At 40.9% G+C, this 20,183-nt stretch overlaps 1 protein-coding gene across 1 annotated transcript in view; it reads left to right on the top strand.

Annotated features, from left to right (window-relative positions):
* atp10a (ATPase phospholipid transporting 10A) overlaps positions 1-15,299 on the top strand; it is a 228,939-nt gene extending 213,640 nt beyond the window's left edge. The window contains exons 16-20 of the mRNA XM_073044103.1: positions 1,911-2,111; positions 3,120-3,200; positions 3,303-3,407; positions 5,917-6,104; positions 8,473-15,299. Of these exons, the coding sequence (XP_072900204.1) occupies positions 1,911-2,111; positions 3,120-3,200; positions 3,303-3,407; positions 5,917-6,104; positions 8,473-9,175 (1,278 nt within the window). The 3' untranslated portion in view covers positions 9,176-15,299. The remainder of the gene's footprint in view (positions 1-1,910; positions 2,112-3,119; positions 3,201-3,302; positions 3,408-5,916; positions 6,105-8,472) is intronic.
* Positions 15,300-20,183: the final 4,884 nt, after the last annotated feature.

Below are 20,183 nucleotides of genomic sequence, written 5' to 3'. Positions count from 1 at the left end.
CCCATGCGCTGCCAGTTTACACTCCTACTGCACACCTCATATTGTACCTACTGTGTTTTCGTATGCCCTGTGATACCTAGAAGAGTTCCTCTTGCCAAGAGTCACTTTGTCACTTTATCCTTTCCTGTCAGAGTCACCTCAGGTTCAGATACTCCTGAACCATCACTTAAATGTATAAACGGTCAGTCCGTGTACACTCACTGGCCAATTTATTAGCTACACCGGTACACCTGCTCGTTAATGCAAGTATCTAATCAGCCAATCACGTGGCAGCAATTCAATGCATAAAAGCATGCAAACGTGGTTAAGTGGTTCAGTTGCTGTTCAGACCAGACATCAGAATGGGGTAGAACTGTAATCTAAGTGATTTTGACCGTCAGTGATTGTTGGTGGGACTGGGTGGTTTGGGTATCTCAGAAACGGCTGATCTCCTGGGTCTTCCATGCACAGCAGTCTCTAGAGTTTACAGAGAGTGGTGCGAGAAATGAAAAAAAATCTAATTGAGTGGAAGTTCTGTGGGTGAAAATAACTTAGAGAACAATGGCCAGACTGGTTCAAGCAGACATGAAAGTGACATTACTCAAATAACTGTGGTGTGTCTCTGAAAACACAACATGCCAAACTTCGAAGTGGATGGGCTACAGCAGCAGACCACAAACATATACCCAGTGCTCTTTTTATTCAGCACAAGAGGCACCAATCAAAGTGACCACTCATCAGCTCATCTTATGTATATACAGCCTCACTCAAACTGTTAATTGTGCATTACATTTTTTTAAAGACTGCTTATACATAGAGGGTTTTTTTTATTGTGTTCTTTTTTGCTTATTGTGTTTTTAATGCTGCATTGGATCCGGAGTAACAATCATTTTGTTCTCCTTTACACTCTGTACTGTAGAGTGACAATAAACAATCCTGAATCTTGAAAATGAAATTTAGTCACAGATATCCTCCAGGAAGGAAGCTCACTAACTTACATCTGATGCTTCATTTCTTATGGAATAACCTGGTTAGCCACCTAGTTCAGGGGCAGTGAGGAGTCACGATAAGTTTTTGTCTTACCACTGACACCTACATCACACGAGTAAATAACAGATACAATCTTTATCTGATTACATGTTGGCTCTCCCTAAAACTCCAATAGTGTGCATATTCAGGAACTGGTTCCATGCCTGCAAACCCTTTGATTCTAATCAAATATGTCGCCGTGATTCGTCCTCTTACTACTGCCTCTATTTCCTATTATATAACCTGTTAAATATAAATGTCTCACATCACAGGAGCATAATAACAAAATGCCCCAAATGTAATTTGAACTTTCATCACTTGGACTGTGTTATTCATAGAAACATAGAAAACCTACAGCACAATACAGGCCCTTCGGCCCACAATGCTGTGCCAATCATGTACTTACTTCAGAAATTACCTAGGGTTATACATAGCCCTCTATTTTTCTAAGCTCCATGTACCTATCCAGGAGTCTCTTAAAAGGCCCTAATGTATCTCCCTCCACCACCGTCACTGGCAACCCCTTCCACGCGCTCACCACTCTGCGTAAAAAACTTACCCCTGACATCTCCTTTGTACCTACTTCCAAGCACCTTAAAACTGCTAGCCATTTCAGCCCTGGGAAAAAGCCTCTGACTAGCCACACGATCAATGCCTGTCATCATCTCATGCTATTCCTTTGGAATCATTTAATTTGTAATTGTACCTTATTTAACAACTCTGTTCTGTGTGGGGAAAAAAGAGGTTTCCAACTCCATTTGATATTTACTTCCAGGTGCGTAGCTGTGACGTCATTTTCCAAATGTTTAAATTTTGCTGACTCGGTCACCTTGCGTTAGCATTTCACTACTCAGTTCAACAAGCACGGGTCACGACTGTCTTTGATTCCATTTTCTTTTCAGATGTTTGTCGCCCTCCTCTTCTGGTATCAGTTCTTCTGTGGATTTTCGGGTTCAACAATGATCGACCAGTGGTACCTTATTTTCTTCAACCTTCTGTTTTCGTCCATCCCTCAACTCATCACTGGAATACTTGATAAGGATGTCTCCGCAGAAACGTTGGTGGCCCTGCCTCACCTGTATAAAAGTGGTCAGAATTCTGAGGTAAGTAGTGGCTAACGTACTGTCAGTTGGTTATTTAAAGTCAAGTTACGTTAATGAATTCAGGAATTTAAAAGCTAGTTAGAAAAATGTCACCACAAAAGAACGTGGAAGTTTATCGCTGGAAAATGGGAACCACAGAGGCATAGCACTCTGCGCGGCACTACTACAGCGCGGGGTTCATCACGGGCGCTCTCTGTAAGAAGTTTGTACGTTCACCCTGTGACCTCATGGGTTTCCACCGTGTGCCAAAATTTCCTCCCACAGTTCAATTAGTAGGGTAGTTGGTCATTGTAAATTGTCCTGTGATGGGGCTGGTGTTATGTAGGTGGGTTGCTGGGTGGTGCAGCTCGTTAGGCCAGGAGGACTTTTTCCATGCTAAATGAATAAAATAAATAATAAATAAAATTTGCCATCTTTACTAGTCTGGCCTTTGGCAGTACTGCTCCCTCACAGTTCCAGCAGCTTGGGTTTGACCCTGACCTCTGCTCCTGCCTGCGTGAAGTTTGTACATTCTCCCTGAGTTCCCCACATCTCAAAGACATTCAGATTGATAAGTTAACTGGCCACTGCGAATTTACATTTAATCAGTCACAAGTAGAGGGAGTTGTTGGGAACATCGGAGGAATAAAATGGGATTAGTGTACGCAGTTGGCTAAAGTTCAGCATAGACTTGATGGGCCAAAGGGACTTTTTACATGCTGTACAGCTCTGACTTGAATTGCCTTCTCTAATGGCTTTATGAAGCCTCTCCATTCAAGGACAAGAGTTGGACAATGAATGATAGTCCAAACAGTCGTCTCCACATCCCATAAAAGAAATAAAAATTAAGCTATTAAACAGAGACGCAACAAATAAAATACAAGCTAACTGGTCTTAAAAAGGCAATTGATTTATTTGTAGAACTTAAAGCCACCCGACTAATAAAATCACTCTTTGTTAGCTGTAGCTCTGTGGCATCTGTTGCAAATTCTGCATGAAACCAACCATTCAATTTCCTTGCTCTTCTAGGAATACAAGCCATACATGTTCTGGATGAACATGATAGATGCCCTCTACCAAAGCATCATCTGCTTCTTCTTTCCATATTTGGTACGTTGGTTTCTCTTCTGTCTAATTAAACTCAGAAAAAAAAAACTGAGCAAAAATCAAAAACAACTTGGAACTGTTTTTTTTTTCATTTCCCTCTTGTAGGCTTTCCGGGATTCAGATGTTGATGTCTTTACCTGGGGAACACCCATAACCACCCTGGCTCTGTTCACGATCTTAATGCACCTGTGCATTGAAACTAAAACATGGGTAAGAAGTTGCTAGATGTCCGCACTGTTCTTTTCCAATAGGTTGATATTTATTGAGAGGAACTTAATGAGCAGCACAATAGCACTGCAATTAGTGTAATCGCTTTAAGGTACCAGCGATCACCGGGCTGGCGGCCCATTGACGCCTGTGAGGGATTTGTACATTCTCCCTGTGACCACGTGGGCTTGCTCCTACATTCCAAAGACGTATGGTTACAGTTAAGGTTAATGAGTTATGGGCATGTTACATTGATGCCAGAAGATATTGACGCTGTGGACTGTCTCCAGCACAATCCTCAGACTGCGCTGGTCATTATTGCAAACAGATGCATCTCACTGTATATTTCGATGTACATGTGACAAACAAAGTTAATCCTTCCTTCTATAAGCTCAATGTGCAGGCATTCTCATTGTGTAGTCTATATCATTATCTCTCGATACACATACATTCGGCCCTCCTTATCCGAGGGGGGGGGGATTGGTTCCGGGACCCCCCCGCGGATACCAAAAAACACGGATGCTCAAGTTGGTGGACTTTAGGACCCGGCGGAACTCTGGAGCTTATTTAACTTGTGTCAGTGCAGTGGACTTTAGGACCTGGCGGAGCTTGGGACCCGCCACCTGCACAATTTCTGTTCCAGAAAATGATCACGATTGAAAATAAAGTGGAAATAGTAAAGCGATCAGAAAGAGGTGAAACGCCATCAATCATTGGAAAAGCGTCAGGCTACAGTTGGTCAACGATAGGAACAATTTTAAAGGATAAAGTGAGAATAATGGAGCATGTGAAGGCCCTGCCCCGATGAAAGCTACAGTTATTACTAAGCAATGCAGTTTTGTAATTATTGAAATACATAAGTTTCTTAAGTGTTTTATATGCATAGAAAGGTAAAATATACTAAGACAAACGTTTGACTAACTGACACTAAATAATACCAGATGTACCTGTTCTGACTTAGAGAACTTCTGTTTTTTTTCAATTCCCGATCCGCAGTAACCTATGCACATCCTCCCGTATACTTTAAATCATCTCTAGATTTCTTCTAATACCTAATACAATGTAAATGCTATGTAAATAGTTGTTATACTGTTTTGTTTAAGGAATAATGACAAGAAAAAAAGTCTGTATATGCTCAAACAACAAGTGCCGGAGAGAGAACTTCCGGGTTTTCCCAATCCGCGGTTGGTTGAATCCGCGCATGCAGAACCCACGGATAAGGAGGGCCGACTGTAGTATAATTGGGTATTCTTGTCTAAAAACTATTACAATTCAACTTTTTTTGAAATTTTATTTTAAGAGCCGAGGAACTTAAAAATAATTGTAGGGGATTTAATTTTTCAGAACCAACGAGGTTGTTAAGCATGGATTGGGGTTTAGTAAGGCATTAAAACTAAGCTACACTTCATTGAAAGGATTTAACTTGTCAAGGATGATAGAAAGCATTTCAATTATTTGATATTCATGTCAATTCAATGACTTCTGCTGGTAACCGGAGCAGGCTATAACAATTCAAGCCGTGGTGGAGCAAGGAATTGCAGACAACAGCCTATGGTTTACCTTGTTTAGCTGCATGGGTGAGTCATTGATAAGCTGATATCGGACTACTTTATAACACTTAGCACCAAAAACCTCACACCTCCATCATCGCCAATTCCAGGTTGTTAACATTTTACTTCACCTCCTCTTGCCTTCTTCCTAAAATTCTTCCCAAGAAGATTCCCGAGCTTCATAGTCACTAAACTAGCACTGGGTGGAATCCGTTAGTCTCGCAAGACCATGGATCTGCACCTGGAATTCCAGGGCGCAGGCCTGGGCAGGGTTGTATGGAAGACCGGCAGTTGCCCACGCAGCAAGTCTCCCCTCTCCACGCCACCGGTGTTGTCCAAGGGAAGGGCAAGGGCCGATACAGCTTGGCACCAGTGTCGTTGCTAGAACGAGGTTGAAGGCAATGTCGGACTGCCTTAGGGACTCCAGCTCCAGATTTATCCTCAGGGTTTACTCCCGAAGCCTTTCCCATGAGTGGGTACGGCCGCAAGGCAGCGGAGGTTTGAAATCAGAGTTTTCCCTCTCTTAGATGGACTGCCTTCCCAGGCTGATGAGCTCCATCTACCCGAAACACTTTAAGGCACCAGGACCCACCTTCGCCCCTTCTCCTGTCAGTAGAAACAGTTCCGCCGGGCTTAGAGGCTAAGCCACACGAGAAGGCCAGGAGTTGGACTTGGTTGTCAGAGGCTATATGAGGAGCATGCCCTGAGGAGCACTTTGAGATAGTGAGAGCTTGTCCCCACCACCACTGCTCAGCTTGATGGCCTTGGAAGCTAGCACGATGACCTTAATTAAAGCATAAAGGAGACTTCTACAAATAGGGTTTGGTGTTCAGAAATTCTCTTCAGTTTTCCTTCAACTGTTAATATTTTTGCATGAGTTGATTATTGTTTATTAATCTGTCAGATCTTTGTTAGTAATGTAACATTTGTTTCTGACGATCAGTATTCCTTTATGTTTTCAGACTTGGATACACGTCACTTCCATTGTTTTCAGCATCGTTCTGTTCTTTACCGTTGCACTGAGCTACAATGCAGCTTGTCCTAAATGTTACCCGCCATCCAATCCATACTGGACTATGCAGAGGCTGATGGCGGATCCAAAGTTCTACCTGATCTGTGTTCTTACGCCTGTTGCAGCTTTACTACCCAGGTAACTTAACAAAGCAAATTTGGAGTGTCACTGACTGGGTGCAGCCCTAACGGAATTGGGTAGTGAGCTAACAAAATCCTATTGAGCACATACACCATGGTAATTGATTACTTGATTGAAAATTAGGAGAAAGAAAACAAACAGAAATGGTAAACTAATCAGCATTGAGCGTTGTGTTAGCCTAATCTGTTATAAGTAAGATCCTATCAGAATTGTGATATGGGTGATCCCACTGTCCACATTGGGACCTATATTCTGAACCTGTCCAGCTCCCAGATCCTGTGGCCTCCCTTTCTGTCACTCCTAGACCTCTGGCCTCCCTTGCAGTCACTCCCAGACCTCTGGCCTCCCTTGCAGTCACTCCTAGACCTCTGGCTTCCCTTTCAGTCACTCCTAGACCTCTGGTCTCCCTTTCAGTCACTCCTAGACCTCTGGCCTCCCTTGCAGTCACTCCTAGACCTCTGGCCTCCCTTTCAGTCACTCCTAGACCTCTGGTCTCCCTTTCAGTCACTCCTAGACCTCTGGCCTCCCTTGCAGTCACTCCTAGACCTCTGGCCTCCCTTTCAGTCACTCCTAGACCTCTGGCCTCCCTTGCAGTCACTCCTAGACCTCTGGCCTCCCTTTCAGTCACTCCTAGACCTCTGGCCTCCCTTGCAGTCACTCCTAGACCTCTGGCCTCCCTTTCAGTCACTCCTAGTGTTTGCTGTCAGCTATTCAGTCCAAGACCCCTGACCCAGCAGCTTCTGCAGAAGTATGTTTGACAGTCACAGTTGAAATTGAAGCAGTGAACTGTGGTGCCCCAAAGGATGGAAACTGAGAGAAGAATGATAATTCTTAAAATGAAACACTCTTTAGATATAATTTAATAGCAGTATTGAAATGTTTTTGATTTTTTTATGCCATTGGAAGTATTTTTCCTAGAAAAGCAAATGTTAAGTTTACCCTATGGCATACTCAACTTTTGGTACATGTTGGGACACTGATTTGGGGCAGTATAAGATGCATCCGTGTTCCTTAAATAACAATTCTTGTGACCAAACCATGGGAAGCAACACAAGCCATTCCTTCTGGCCTTAGAGTAACTGTTTACACAAAAGCATTTATCTAGAACATCTGCTTAATGAGAGTCCAAGAATGCTACAGGCGTTCTTGACAGAATATCATTTACACATAAATTACTAGCCTTTTGTTTCCATACCAGACCTATTTAGGTTATTCCCAATTCCACATTGTATCGAAAGGACAAGCAGGTAGGTAGAGGGGGTGGGGTGGCTCTGTCGGTAAAAGATGAAATCAAATCGTCAGAAAGAGGTGACATAGAATCGGAAGATGTAGAATCCTTGTGGGTAGAGTTAAGAAACAGCAAGAGTAAAAAATTTCTGATGAGAGTTATATGCAGACCACCAAACAGTAGTCAGGATGTGGGATATAACTTACAACAGAAGATAGAAAAGGCATGTAAAAGGGGCAATGTTGTGATAATCACGGGGGATTTCAATATGCTGGTAGATTGGGAAAATAAGGTTGGTGCTGGATCCCAAGAGAGGGAATTTGTAGAATGCCTATGAAAAGACTTTCTAGAGCAGCTTATGATTGAGCCCACTAGGGGAATGACAATTCTGAATTGGGTGCTGTGTAATAACCCAGATTTGATTAGGGAGCTTAAGCTAAAGGAACCCTTAGGAGGCAGTGATCATAGAATTCACCCTGCAGTTTAAGAAGAGGAGAAGCTAAAATTGGATATATCGGTATTGCAGTGGTGAAAAGGGAATCACAGAGGCATGAGAGGAACTGGCCAAAGTTAATTGGAATGGATACTAAAAGGGATGTCAGCAGAACGGCAGTGGCTGTTGTTTTAGCAGGAAATTCAGAAGGCGCAGTAAAGATGCATCTCAAAGATGAAGAAGTGTTCTAAAAGGAGGATCAAATCAAGTTTAATTATCACTCAAACTAGACATAGATACAGCTGAACAAGACAGTGTTCCTTTGGAAGCAAGGTGCAAAACATTCAAATAGCAAATGAAACGGTGCACGTGAGCTCGATTTCACTGCTTAAGAGAAGTTTGGGCAGGTACATGGATGGGAGGAGTATGGAGGGCTATTTTCCGATTGCAGGTCAGTGGGACTAGGCAGATTAAATGGTTCGGTATGGACTAGGTGGCCGAGGGCCTGTTTCTGTACTGTACTTTGCTATGACTATGACTAACTGTATCGTAATTACTGGAGAAGTCACTGAACAGTTGCATGTGTATAAATGATTAGATCAAAATACAGGCACCCGTAGGGAAGTTAAACTAAAAGAAAAGTACAAGAAAAATAACAATTCTAAACCCTAATCCAACCTCTTTCTGTAAAATTATTTTTGCAGATACCTGTACCGAGTCTTTCAAGGCACATTGTTTCCCACACCAGTCCAACGTGGCCGCCAGCTGGACAAGCTGCACCCTGCTGTGTGGAGCCATTCCAATAAGTGGAATGTCCCAGGCAGTTCCTCAGTTAGCCCGAAACCTGATTTGGTGAGCCCTCCTTCAACACACTCCGGAGTAGAAGCAGCCGGTTCCTCATCAAGCAATAGCCAAAGTGCTCCTAAGGATGCAAACCCAAACTCTAAAAGACCAAGAAGGAAGGAACTGGCACCAGAAGTAGAAGATACCTGTATAGCTGCCAGAGATTCTGTAGAAAGCGCAAAGCTCTCCATTCCAAATGGCAATTCATCATCAATCCAAAATAGATTGTCACATGTTCACGATGCCCAGCTTACTGAGTCGGTTTCGGAGCTGCCTTTGATAGAAGACGGTATACCATTGAGTCCTTCCATTGGGAAGGACCAATTAAATTTACATTTACCAAACTGGAAGACACTTCCACCATCTACCAATGATACAACTCATACTTTACATTCCTCGACACAGACACAGACTTCAAAAGGTGAGATATTTGTGCCGGGATTCATGGTGCTGGAGGGTGCAAATCTCTCTCAAGGAACGTTTCAGAACCCTTCCTGTACCTCACCTCGAATCGTCCGGACAAAGTCATCAGAAGAGGTTCCTCTGGAAGGGATTTCTCTATGACAAAAGCAGGCTGCTTCATGTGCCTTTATTTTTAATTTTGCACAGTTTAAAATTATAGTATGATAAAAATTTTGTATTTAATTCTAGATTATCTTTTCATAAGTCTTAAATAAGAGAAAATGTTATTTTATAATTTGCACACATAGAAGAATATAAGATTGTGCAGGATTTAATATATAGTTATGTGAAATAGTGCGGTTTTCAAAGTGAAGCTTGTGTCACTGAGAGTGTGCTCCTGAATGTCATTGAAAGAGTCAAGAACAAGGAATCAGAACTAGAAAATGAGGAGCTGGTCATTTAAAACTGACACACATAGAAATCACTTCTCAGACAGAGTCAATCTCTGGAATTTTCTGCCCCTAAGGTGGTGGAGGCCAGATTATTTAAAGTGGAGATAGATGAATATTTGGAAGATAGACAGGTATGGGGAACAGGCACGGTAGCGGAGCTGAAATTAGCATAGATTAGCGGTAATCATATTGAATGGCAGGGGAAGGTGCGAGGAGCCAGTTAACCTACTCCTGCTCCTATTTTCTTGCATTCCTGTACTCAAACCATGTCTCCAACCAATTATTTTCCCTGTCTTCATTTCTCTAGGTGGAAACCATCTGGGTTTGAATAAACCAAAGGGAGATGGTCATAATTAAATAGTCATAGCAGGAGTATAGTAGTAAATATCCATGGATCACAACATTAGGGAGATTTTCATTTGTTCTCTATAAACAAAACCTAGATATTATGTGTGTATATACAGGTATGGATAACCTGCCAGATTGTCCATCTGTTCTTGGAAAAAATCAAAAGCAGCTAATCTGCATGTCTGTCTCTTGCACTAATGACAGGTCTAAATTTATCAGTGTGGGTGAACTCTTGTGTTTCCACACTTAAATAGAAAGTCTCTATGTAAATGTTAAATTGTAACTGCAGCTCTCCCCTCAGGTGGTTCAGGCAGGGTGTGTAATCACAGCAGGACAAGATTATGGAAATAGGATTAAGCTATTCGGTCCCTCTATGTTGTTATATCATTCCATTCCAAATGACTCAATTCAGTATAATACTCACAAAATGCAGGAGGAACGTAGCAGGTCAGGTGGCATCTGTAGAACAGACAACCAGTGTTTCGGGCTGGGACACTTCATCACTCCTCTGGACTTCCAGCATCTGCAGAACTCTTGTTTTTATAATTTCACTATAACTTGGTTTACAGAAACCTATCTGTCCTAGATGTAAAGTTTCTTATAAAACTTTGCTGAAGGGGATCCCACAATTCTGCCTAGAGATGTGTTTCCCAACAAGGACGTGATTCTAATTTTAAGATTAAATTCTGTAGTTCTATAATTCTTGATCACTTCACATTATCATATTGGTTCATTTTTACAGAGGCTGCAGTTTTTATGGAACAAGGACAAAGAATACTTTTATGAACTGAGAGCTATATCAAGCCTAGAAGTTATTATCCACCATTTGCCAAATGTGACCTTGACTTTGATATCAAAGCAAGGTCAACTATATTGGATCCACAATACAGAAACAATCCATTAGGCTTAAATTGTCCATTTCACTATTTAATGACTATCCCGCTTTAGTGAACACTGTCTGCACAATCCTTTGCTTTCTTCTGGTATGTATCACATTCCCCTATTACATGGACCAGTTGGACCATAATTTGGCTATTATTACTTCCCATTTAACATGTGAACACACACTAAAGTATATTGATAGAATTGATAACTGTTTAATGATACATGAGCAATAGGATCGTGAGAACACAGAACAGTACTACACAACACCAGTGATCTGTAACGTCTGTATCAAAATGTTCTGGCCATAATAACCAACCACATTTAAAACATATATAGTACTCTCCTGTAATCACCCTGGTTGTGCCTGGGTGGTTTGGGTCAAGGTCCAAGTTGTGAAATATTTACAACATGACTTCAGCAGTTCTCAGGAGAAGGAGCAAGAGTGGGTTTTGTCTGGAAATGGAAATACATTAAATCTAAGCATTAATTTTTACTGGCTGGAATACAAGTGTCTATTGCCATCAAAGCCAAAGGGTGCATTGGAATGTATTTCTCTCTACTCAAAAACGAGGTTGTCTTCAAATGTAAAGCAGCTTTATAAATAACCAATCAGAGAAGGTTAATGACATTGGCCTTTAATAAGGTTGTTTCACATTGTGAGACACTGCTTGTTTTAGAGTGGGACAAAACTGTTCCAATGCACTATTAGGCTATTATTGCTGGCCATCTAACACGTGAACACACACTACAGTGTATTGAATCGATTGGTAACTATTTAATGATACATAAGTAATAGAGTCATGAGGACATACAGTAGAACGGTACTGCACAGCACCTATGATCCGTACTGTGTCCACCAAAATGATTGGTGTTACTGAGGTGAAAACACAAAATACTGGAAGCACTCAAGACGTCAGACAGCATCTCTGGAAAGAGGAAGAAAAGTCATGCTTCATGTTGAAGATGCTCTGTCCAGACTCAAATGTTAGCTCCGTTTCTCACTCCACAAATATTAACTGATCTGCTTCCAGTCTTTTCTGCTTTTGGTTCAAACTTACAGAGGCTGCAGTTTTTATTGTGTCAGTGAGATATTGATCTCCTCGTGTGCCTTTTATTTAAAGAATTTTGAAATAACAAACAAAATACTGGCACAACTCAGTGGGTCAGGCAGCATCTGTGGAGGGATGTCGATGTCTATTAACACTGTCCTGCAGTAAGGTCCAAGCGAAGAACCTCAGCCCGAAACATTCACTGGCCATTTTCCTCCACAGATGCTGCCTGACCTACTGATTTCTTCCAGTATTGTTTGTTAGCTGTTGTATATAACTTTCGCAATGGAAATATATTGGAATTATTTCAGAAGTGCAGCTTTTAATAACTGGAAAGAATTTTTCCAGCCGTGGAGTTCAGTGCGCGGGATGCATAATAGCTTTTTGAACTCCATTTGTAGAGAAAGTGTTCCATTCTGCCTATTCTGTCATATATTGCCTCGTGTAGAGGTAGTTCTGGAATCTCAGAGGGCACTTGTTCCCTCTGAGACTAAATTACATTGGTCAGTAAATTATTATTATTATTGGTTTATTATTGTCACATATACCAAGGTACAGTGAAAAACTGTTTTGCAATACATCCATACAGATCATTTCAGTACAGCAGTGCCTTGAGGTAATATAGAGAGTGCAGAGTTACAAAGTTCAGTGCAAGCAGGCAATAAGGTACAATGTCATAACAAGGTAGATTGGGAGGTCAAGATTTCATCTTATTGTCGTGGACCATTCAGTGGTCTTACAACAATGGGATGGAAGTAGTCCTTTATCCTGGTGGTACATGCTTTCAGCTTTTGATCTTCTGCCCGATGCAAGTTTTTATTTTACTCCCCACATCACAAGTGGTGCATTGGACCACAACCTTGCCATCTCTTTAACATTTCTCTGTTTTACAAGGCTGAGTTGCTAGCTCAACACTCAACCCAGTGCAAGTGGAATTCAAGCAAAGATCCAGCTGGATTCGAACCCAGGACCTCTTGTTCCGAAGTCCAGTGCAGATACCACTGCATCACCAGCACATATGTCACAGTCCAGATGAGAGTCTGGATAACTTCGAAAGAATCCAAGCTTTAATGAGCTGTTATCCCTTCTGCAATGTGGTGTTTGCATCACAAATTTTAAGATCTTACACTTTTCCTGGATTCTTGTCTCAAGAGAAGCTCCTGGGTTTCTAGCCAGAGCTTCATGATCTAAGAATGCTGGTTAAAAAGTCATGATGATACAGTCTAGTTCATTCCCAGAATTTCAGTATCCCCCTAGCTCCTGAAAGTGATACATCAGAATGTCAAGGAATTTAAAATGATTTCACAAATCCATTTACAGAGCTTGGAAAGGGAGAGTTTTATTTTCCATGAGTCATAGGCTTATGGCATGATACACTGTATGTGTAACATATTTGAGTGCTGGCAGATGCTCAGGCACAATTCACTTCCATCTGTGCCTTCCAAGTATCTGTTACCCGGTCAAATGGGTGAGAGATGAAGTTTAAGATTAAAACCCATGTTTTTGTGCACCTTTTTTTCCAGCTTCAAACCCACAGGCAGATCTGGCCATTATCACAAAGGCGTCAGCCGATTCTGATGATAACAACCTGAATTTGTCTATTTTACATTTTGCACGGAAAGATTTCAAAAGTAATTGCAAATCTGACACACGGGCCTAGGAATTCATCCCCGACTGGTAGCACTAGACTTGAATGGGCTGAATTTTCAGAAGTGGTGTACAGCATGGACAACCACATAGCTCACTGTGTAATGGAATTCATTTCTGGACAATGATCTTCTTGCAGACAATGAAATTCATCTGGCTTGAACTCAATGGCTTGCATGTATCCCCACGAGCTTTCAAACAGCATTATAGTGTCACAGTTGAAACATTACTGTGAATTGTCATTCCTGCCCTTTTTTAGTGCGTCTGAGACCTCAGATGATTGCAAAGACATACGCTTCATTTGTCCTCCTTAGGGCCTAAATGTTATGGCTGAGTCAAAATTCCTGGTCTACTATTGAAGTATTTTCTAGTGAGTGTGATTAATTTGGCATTATGGGTTAAAAACAATTGTGTAGGTGAAACAACTCATGAGTGAAACTCCAAAATAATGGGAAATAAGAAAGAGGGTATTGCAGGAATCACAAGAATCCCAATATGTACTACATCGGAGGAATACCTTAGCTCAGTGACTGACCGTGTTCAGATACTAAAGCAGGTGCCTTACCCATGATCAAGAAGGAAAACTATTTTGCTTCTGTTTTTTTTTAAGTTGCCTTACTCCCACTTTCTAAGAATATGAAGTGAGATTTATTTAGAGAAATAGCATGGCAACAGAGCCTTCTAGTAATGAGCCTGCGCTGGCCCAGTTACACCCATCCATGTGTCTTTGGAATCTGGGAGGACACCAGGGCACCTGGAGTAACCCCATGGGGAGAATATACACAATCCCTACAAAACAGCAGTGGGAGTTGTACCCGAGTCGCTGGTCCCGTCGTAGTGTTGTGCTAACTGCTACGCTAGCATGCCGACTCCAGATAAGTTAAACTGTCACAGAATTGTAGAATAAATGGAATGAAACAACACTAAGCTGGGCTTTTTGGCCTTTCGAGGTCGTGCTGGATCTCTGGAAGCACTGTGCAATAACTCTGAGTACCAGTCCCAACCAACTTAACCTCATCTCTGATCCCCTAACCTTGTAGCAAAAGGGATTTTCAAAGCGATGTTAATCTCAGTCATACCATCTATGAACATACAGCACAGAAAGAGACGAATCTTGTGTAATGTCGCTTGCTACATTATTTCAGGTTATTTATAAGTGCTGAGATCAATCATTATCAACAAATACAATTTTTTTAAATTATGCATGCAGTGGTTTTCACTAAGTAGCAATAACCAACCCAATTTATTTTCAATGCAGAAAGGATATTTTCTTTACTTGATGTTTACAAATATTTTTTTACAAAGCAAACTTTATTTATTTGAATTTATTTGCAAAAATAATTTAGATTTGTGAGCTATACAAATGCTACTCAGCCAGACATACTGTTAATGATTGCCTAAAGATGGAAAATTTCATTAGCTTGTTACCTTTGGTTCTTGAAACTTATAATGATAACAGGTTGAAGCGCTGAGGAAGAGTTAAGGGACAGGCAAGAAAGTGTTCTTTACAGTTCTGGCACTTTACCTCGAAATATTATCAAAGTATGGTCAATGTTGTGTCAGGAAATAAAACAGACTTGAGTACTTTTCAGCGAACCAAGCGGAGAAAAGAATTTGGGCAAACTGTTCCACGTTTTAATTTCAAGACCTAAGAAAATGCCAAGCTTAGTCTTTTAGAACAAGTGTGTATCTATCTGAAGCAATTCATAGCACCTTGTGTATGACATATTTCAGACTGGTTCTTTGAATGTTCAGTAAGTGTCTGCCTTTGTATTGAATATAAAAAATAAGAATATAGTAAAAATGTGTTCATTATTTGAAATTGAGAATCATAATTATTACAATATAGACATTATCTAAAACATGTGTTTCTCTGCAGTTAAGATTAAACATTATTTTGGCCAACGGTTCCCAAGTTCATCGGTGATTTATAACTCATATTCTCTGTTCTTCAAAGAAATGTTTGTCTAAAGTACATTGCATGTCAATCATTTTATGGACAGTAAAATTTAAATATTCATTGTGCCAATAAACTGAAGTGCTATTTCGGAAAGAATTTCATATGTCTTGGAATTTGCCAACATGCTCATTCTAACCACATGAAGGCACATAGGCTGATAAAATAATTGACAGTGTAAACCTTCAAGACCAAACCTGATGAGTCATAGAGCACACAACAGGCCCTTTGACCCATCTAGTCTATGCTAAACAGTTATTCTGCCTGCTCCCATCAACCCACAACTGGACCGTAGCCCTCCATATCCCATCTACCTATCCAAATTTCTTTTAAATGTTGTAATCAAACCCATATCCACCGCTTCTTCTTGCAGCTCGTTCCACACGCACACCACCCTCTCAGTAGAGAAGCTCCCCCTGATGTTCCCCTTAACCTATGACCTCTAGTTCTGGACTCACCCAACCTTAGTGAAAAATGCCTGTTTGTATTAACCATATCTATACCTTTCATATTTTTATATACCTCTATCAAATCTCTCCTCATTCTCCTATGCTCCAGGGAATAAAGCCCTAACCTTTTCAACCTTTACATCTAACTCAGATCCTGGCAATGTCTTTGTAAATTTTCTCTGTACTCTTCCAATTTTGTTGATATTTTTCCTGTAGGTAGGTTACCAGAACTACACATGATACCCCAAATTAGTTGAACCAACATTTTATACAACTTCATCATATCATCCCAACCCCTGTCCTCAATACTCTGTTTTATGAAGGCCAATGTATCAAAAGCTCTCTTTTTGACCCTACCTACCTGTGACCCCACTTCCAAGGAATTACGGATCTGTATTCCCAGACCCCACTGTTCTACCACACTCCTCAGTACCCTACCATTCATTGTATAACTGCTACCCTGGTTTGTCTTCCCAAACTGCAACATCTGGCACTGATCACACTCTGCAGGAAAGCTTAAAGCAGAATCTTAATGAACATAGCCTATCCCCAGCTGTCAACACAAGCCGCTTGTAAAAGCCCAACATTGCCCTCCCAAAGATCAGATTAATTCTGCAAAGGCTTGGGACCTTGGTTAAGCCAAGGATCTATTTGTCTGTCAGGTGTTGTGACTCTGATCAAAGTCACTGGGAGACACTCTTGGAAGAAGAGGCCTCGTGACACAATATTATATCATTTTTTATATGTTAAAGAACAAAGGTAACAACAGGACTATTTCTATAGTTACAATGCATTCATAATTCAAACATCTAGATCTTCACACCAACACACCCAAATTGAGTGTTAATCATCTGTCTCTGATGTAAATTCATGCATTTGCAGACATCTCAGGTGAATGGGGTGTTTCCTGGTTTGGAAACCACTACCCACCCCGTCTGCAGCTCCAGGAAGACCATTGTTCTGAGATGCATTTTAAATTCAAGTTACAGTGTACATTCACATCTGGTTTCTGTTGAAATTAATATTTGCTATATTGCATAACTCCAGAGTATACCCTAACAAGGTTCATGCTAGATCCCAGCAGTACAATCTGAAGCCTTTCAATTTACCCTCTCTCACATTCCCATCAGCACCCTTTGATTCCCTTTTGTCATTAACCTAGACCAAGTGGTCATTTAGAGCTTCGAGATAGCAGAACCAACTACTGCACCACCATGCTACCCTCTTTCAGTGGCAGCCAGGCAAACTGTTTTGGTGGTATCTTCAAATCACATGCCTCATTGGAAGATATATGTTTTCCAGCATGGAGAATAACTAGCATTTCCAAGTAGTTTGTCACCATATACTACCTTGAAGTTCATTTTCTTGCTGGCATGAAGTGAATTGTTTACTGTTTCCAATTTCCTTTTTGGGACAATTCCCAGCTAACAGCAGAGAAACATCTCCGTGAAGGAGATCTTTTGTCAGACTTGTCATATTTCCTGCAAGCTTTGGGATGGCTAAAATGCTTCAATAGAAAAGAGCTGTTTATTTTTGCATGGTCTTCCAATCATTGGGAAGATCACACGATTTCTGGATTTGTACTATGGTTAAATTAAAGCTTTTTCAGAAAGAAAAGAACCATTCCAGAAGAGGAGAAGGAAATGCTTTGTTAAAGTTAACATTTTGCAACTTCTGTGATGAGGAAGAAATTCGAATCACACCAAATATATGGTTTCTTTTACATCAAAGATGTAGAGTCAGTGTAAAGCAGTTACTCTTCACAAAGCACTCCAATCTCAGAAGAAAGTTATTGGAGAGAGTTTGATAGACTTTCGTAGTTTTTCATCCTGAGTGAGAAAGTTACAGGGTCTCTGGTCGTTCTCACCCAAACTATGAATACAGCCAAAATCCTGAGTCAATTATCAAGAACCCCATCAGACTTTCAATAGATTTCTTTCCATAAGCTTGACAACATCCTTGGCCTTCAACAAGGGTTCTGGCATTCCGTCAAAGGGAATTGAATGAAAACAGGCTTTTTCCACTAAGGTTGGGTGGGACGACAACCAGAGGTCATAGGTTAAGAGTGAAAGGTGAAAAGTTTAAGGGGGAACATAACGGGAAATTTCTTCACTCAGAGAGTCCTGAGCTGCCATCACAAGTGTTGGATGTGAGCTAGATTTTAACATATAAGAGAAGTTTGGATAGCTACATGGGTGGTAGGGGTATGGAGAATTGTAGTCCTGGTGCTGGTCGATGGGAGTAGACAGTTTAAACGTTCAACACCAACTAATGGATTAAAGGATTGTTTCTCTGCTGTGTTTTTCTAAGAATCTGTGATGGGTGGAAAGCAGAAATCCATCACAAAGAACCAGACAGTTGTTCCGTTTAGACAAGTACACTGGCTTCATCAACTTTGTTTCTTCTCCTTCCAACCTTCTATCAATTTTTAAAACTTCAATTATAACCCCTAAATGAACAACTCTCTCATGATATGTTTTTCATCCTGCAGTTTGGAATACAAGAAACAAGATTGAATTCATCCATATGGTCACAGAATGACAAGTTATTTTCTTAGCACAAAGTTTCAAATAGGAATAGCTTTAAGCAAATAACTGCAATCCATCCATTCGTTTGTACACAAGTCACTCGAAAGGTAATGACATAAATTTCCTCGTAAATGTTAAGTGGATAAGCTTTGGAATTTAATGAAGGAATTCAGTATTATTTAAAATCCCTGTAACTTTACCACAACCCATTTTGATGTGATGGTGAATAATACAACTTGATTGATGTAATTGGAAACAATAAAAATTCTGAAAGATGCAATTTACTGAAAAGGCTTAACTGTAGCTAATTAAAATGTCGCAGTTCAAAAAATCCACCAGAAATGTGCTTTACGTGCTGGTATACTCTGTGATTCAATTCCCCATCATTTATAAAACGTCATCAAGTGCTCAGTGGAGGATCAGAGGTGGAGAGGGTTAGCAACTTCAAAATCCGAGGTAGTATTATTTCAGAGGACTTTTCCTGGGCTCAGCACCTAAGTGCAATTACAAGAAAAGCATGGAAAGTGCCTCTGCTTAGGAGTTGGTGGAAACTCAGCATGACTTCTAAAACTTTGGCAAACTTCTATGAATGTGTAGTGGAGAGTATATTGACTGGCTGCATCACAGCCTGGTATGGAAACACCAAAGCCCTTGAACAGAAAATGCCACAAAAAGCAGTGGACATGGCCCAGTCTGTTACAGGTAAAGCATTGAGCACATTTACATGAAACAAGTCACAGGAATGCAGCATCCATCATTACGGAACCCAGCCAACCAGGCTATGCTCTATTCTCACTGCTGCTAACAGTGAAAAGGTACATGAGCCACAGGACTCACACCAGGTTCAGGAACAGTTACTACCCTTCAACTATCAGGCTCTTGAACCAATGGCTCTTCACTCAACTTCACTTGCCTCATCATTGAAATGTTCTCACAACTTATGAACTCGCATTCAAGGACTCTTCATCTCATGTTCTTGATATTTACTACTTATTTATTTATCATTATTGTTTCTTCTTTTTGTATATGCACAGTTTGGTGTCTTCTGTGCTCTGGTTGATGCCCTAGTTCAGCAGTCTTTCATTGATTCTGGAATATTATAATTTGGTTATGATGTTTGGTTATTGTTGAGTATGCCCAACAAAAAATGAATCTTACGCTTGTATATGGAGGCATACATGTGCCTTGTAATCCCAACAAGTTGCTCCAGTTTGGATAGGACAATGCGTCCGCTCAAAATGTGGAAAATCTGATAAATTGATGAATTTTCACAAAAGTGTAGGACGTATGTAATCTGGCCAAGTCTTGCTCAATCAGACAGTTATCAACAAAATAATCTAAGTTGCCATCAACAATGCTACCAACATCAGCACGACCAAGGAACTGGTTATGGACTTCAGGAAGGGGAAGTTTGAGAACATGCTTCAGCCCTTGTTGAGGGGGTCAGCTGTGGAAAGAGTGAGCTGCTTCAAGTTCCTGGGCGTCAACATCTCAGAGGATCCATCTTGCGCCAAACACATCAATGCAGTAACAAAGATACACCAGCTGCTCTACTTTGTTTGGGAGTTTAGGAGATCTTGTACGCACTAAAGATTCAAACAAATTTCTATCGATGTACAGTGGACAACATCCTGACTGCTTGATCACAGCCTGGTGTGAAGCCTACAATGCACAGGATAACAAAAGGCTGCAGAGGGTTATAGACTCAGCCAGCTACTTCACCCTCCCCACCACCGAAGACATTGTCAAAATGTGGTGACTCAACAAGGTAGCATCCATCATTATGGACCGTCACCACATGGGACATGCTCTCTTCTCATTACTACCATCTGAGAAGAGCCACTCCAACAATTTA

This window comes from Hemitrygon akajei, chromosome 4, assembly GCF_048418815.1.
Source record: "Hemitrygon akajei chromosome 4, sHemAka1.3, whole genome shotgun sequence".
Taxonomy (NCBI): domain Eukaryota; kingdom Metazoa; phylum Chordata; class Chondrichthyes; order Myliobatiformes; family Dasyatidae; genus Hemitrygon; species Hemitrygon akajei.
The sequence above is the reverse complement of the archived record's forward strand: the minus strand, read 5'-3'. Positions and strand labels throughout refer to the sequence as shown.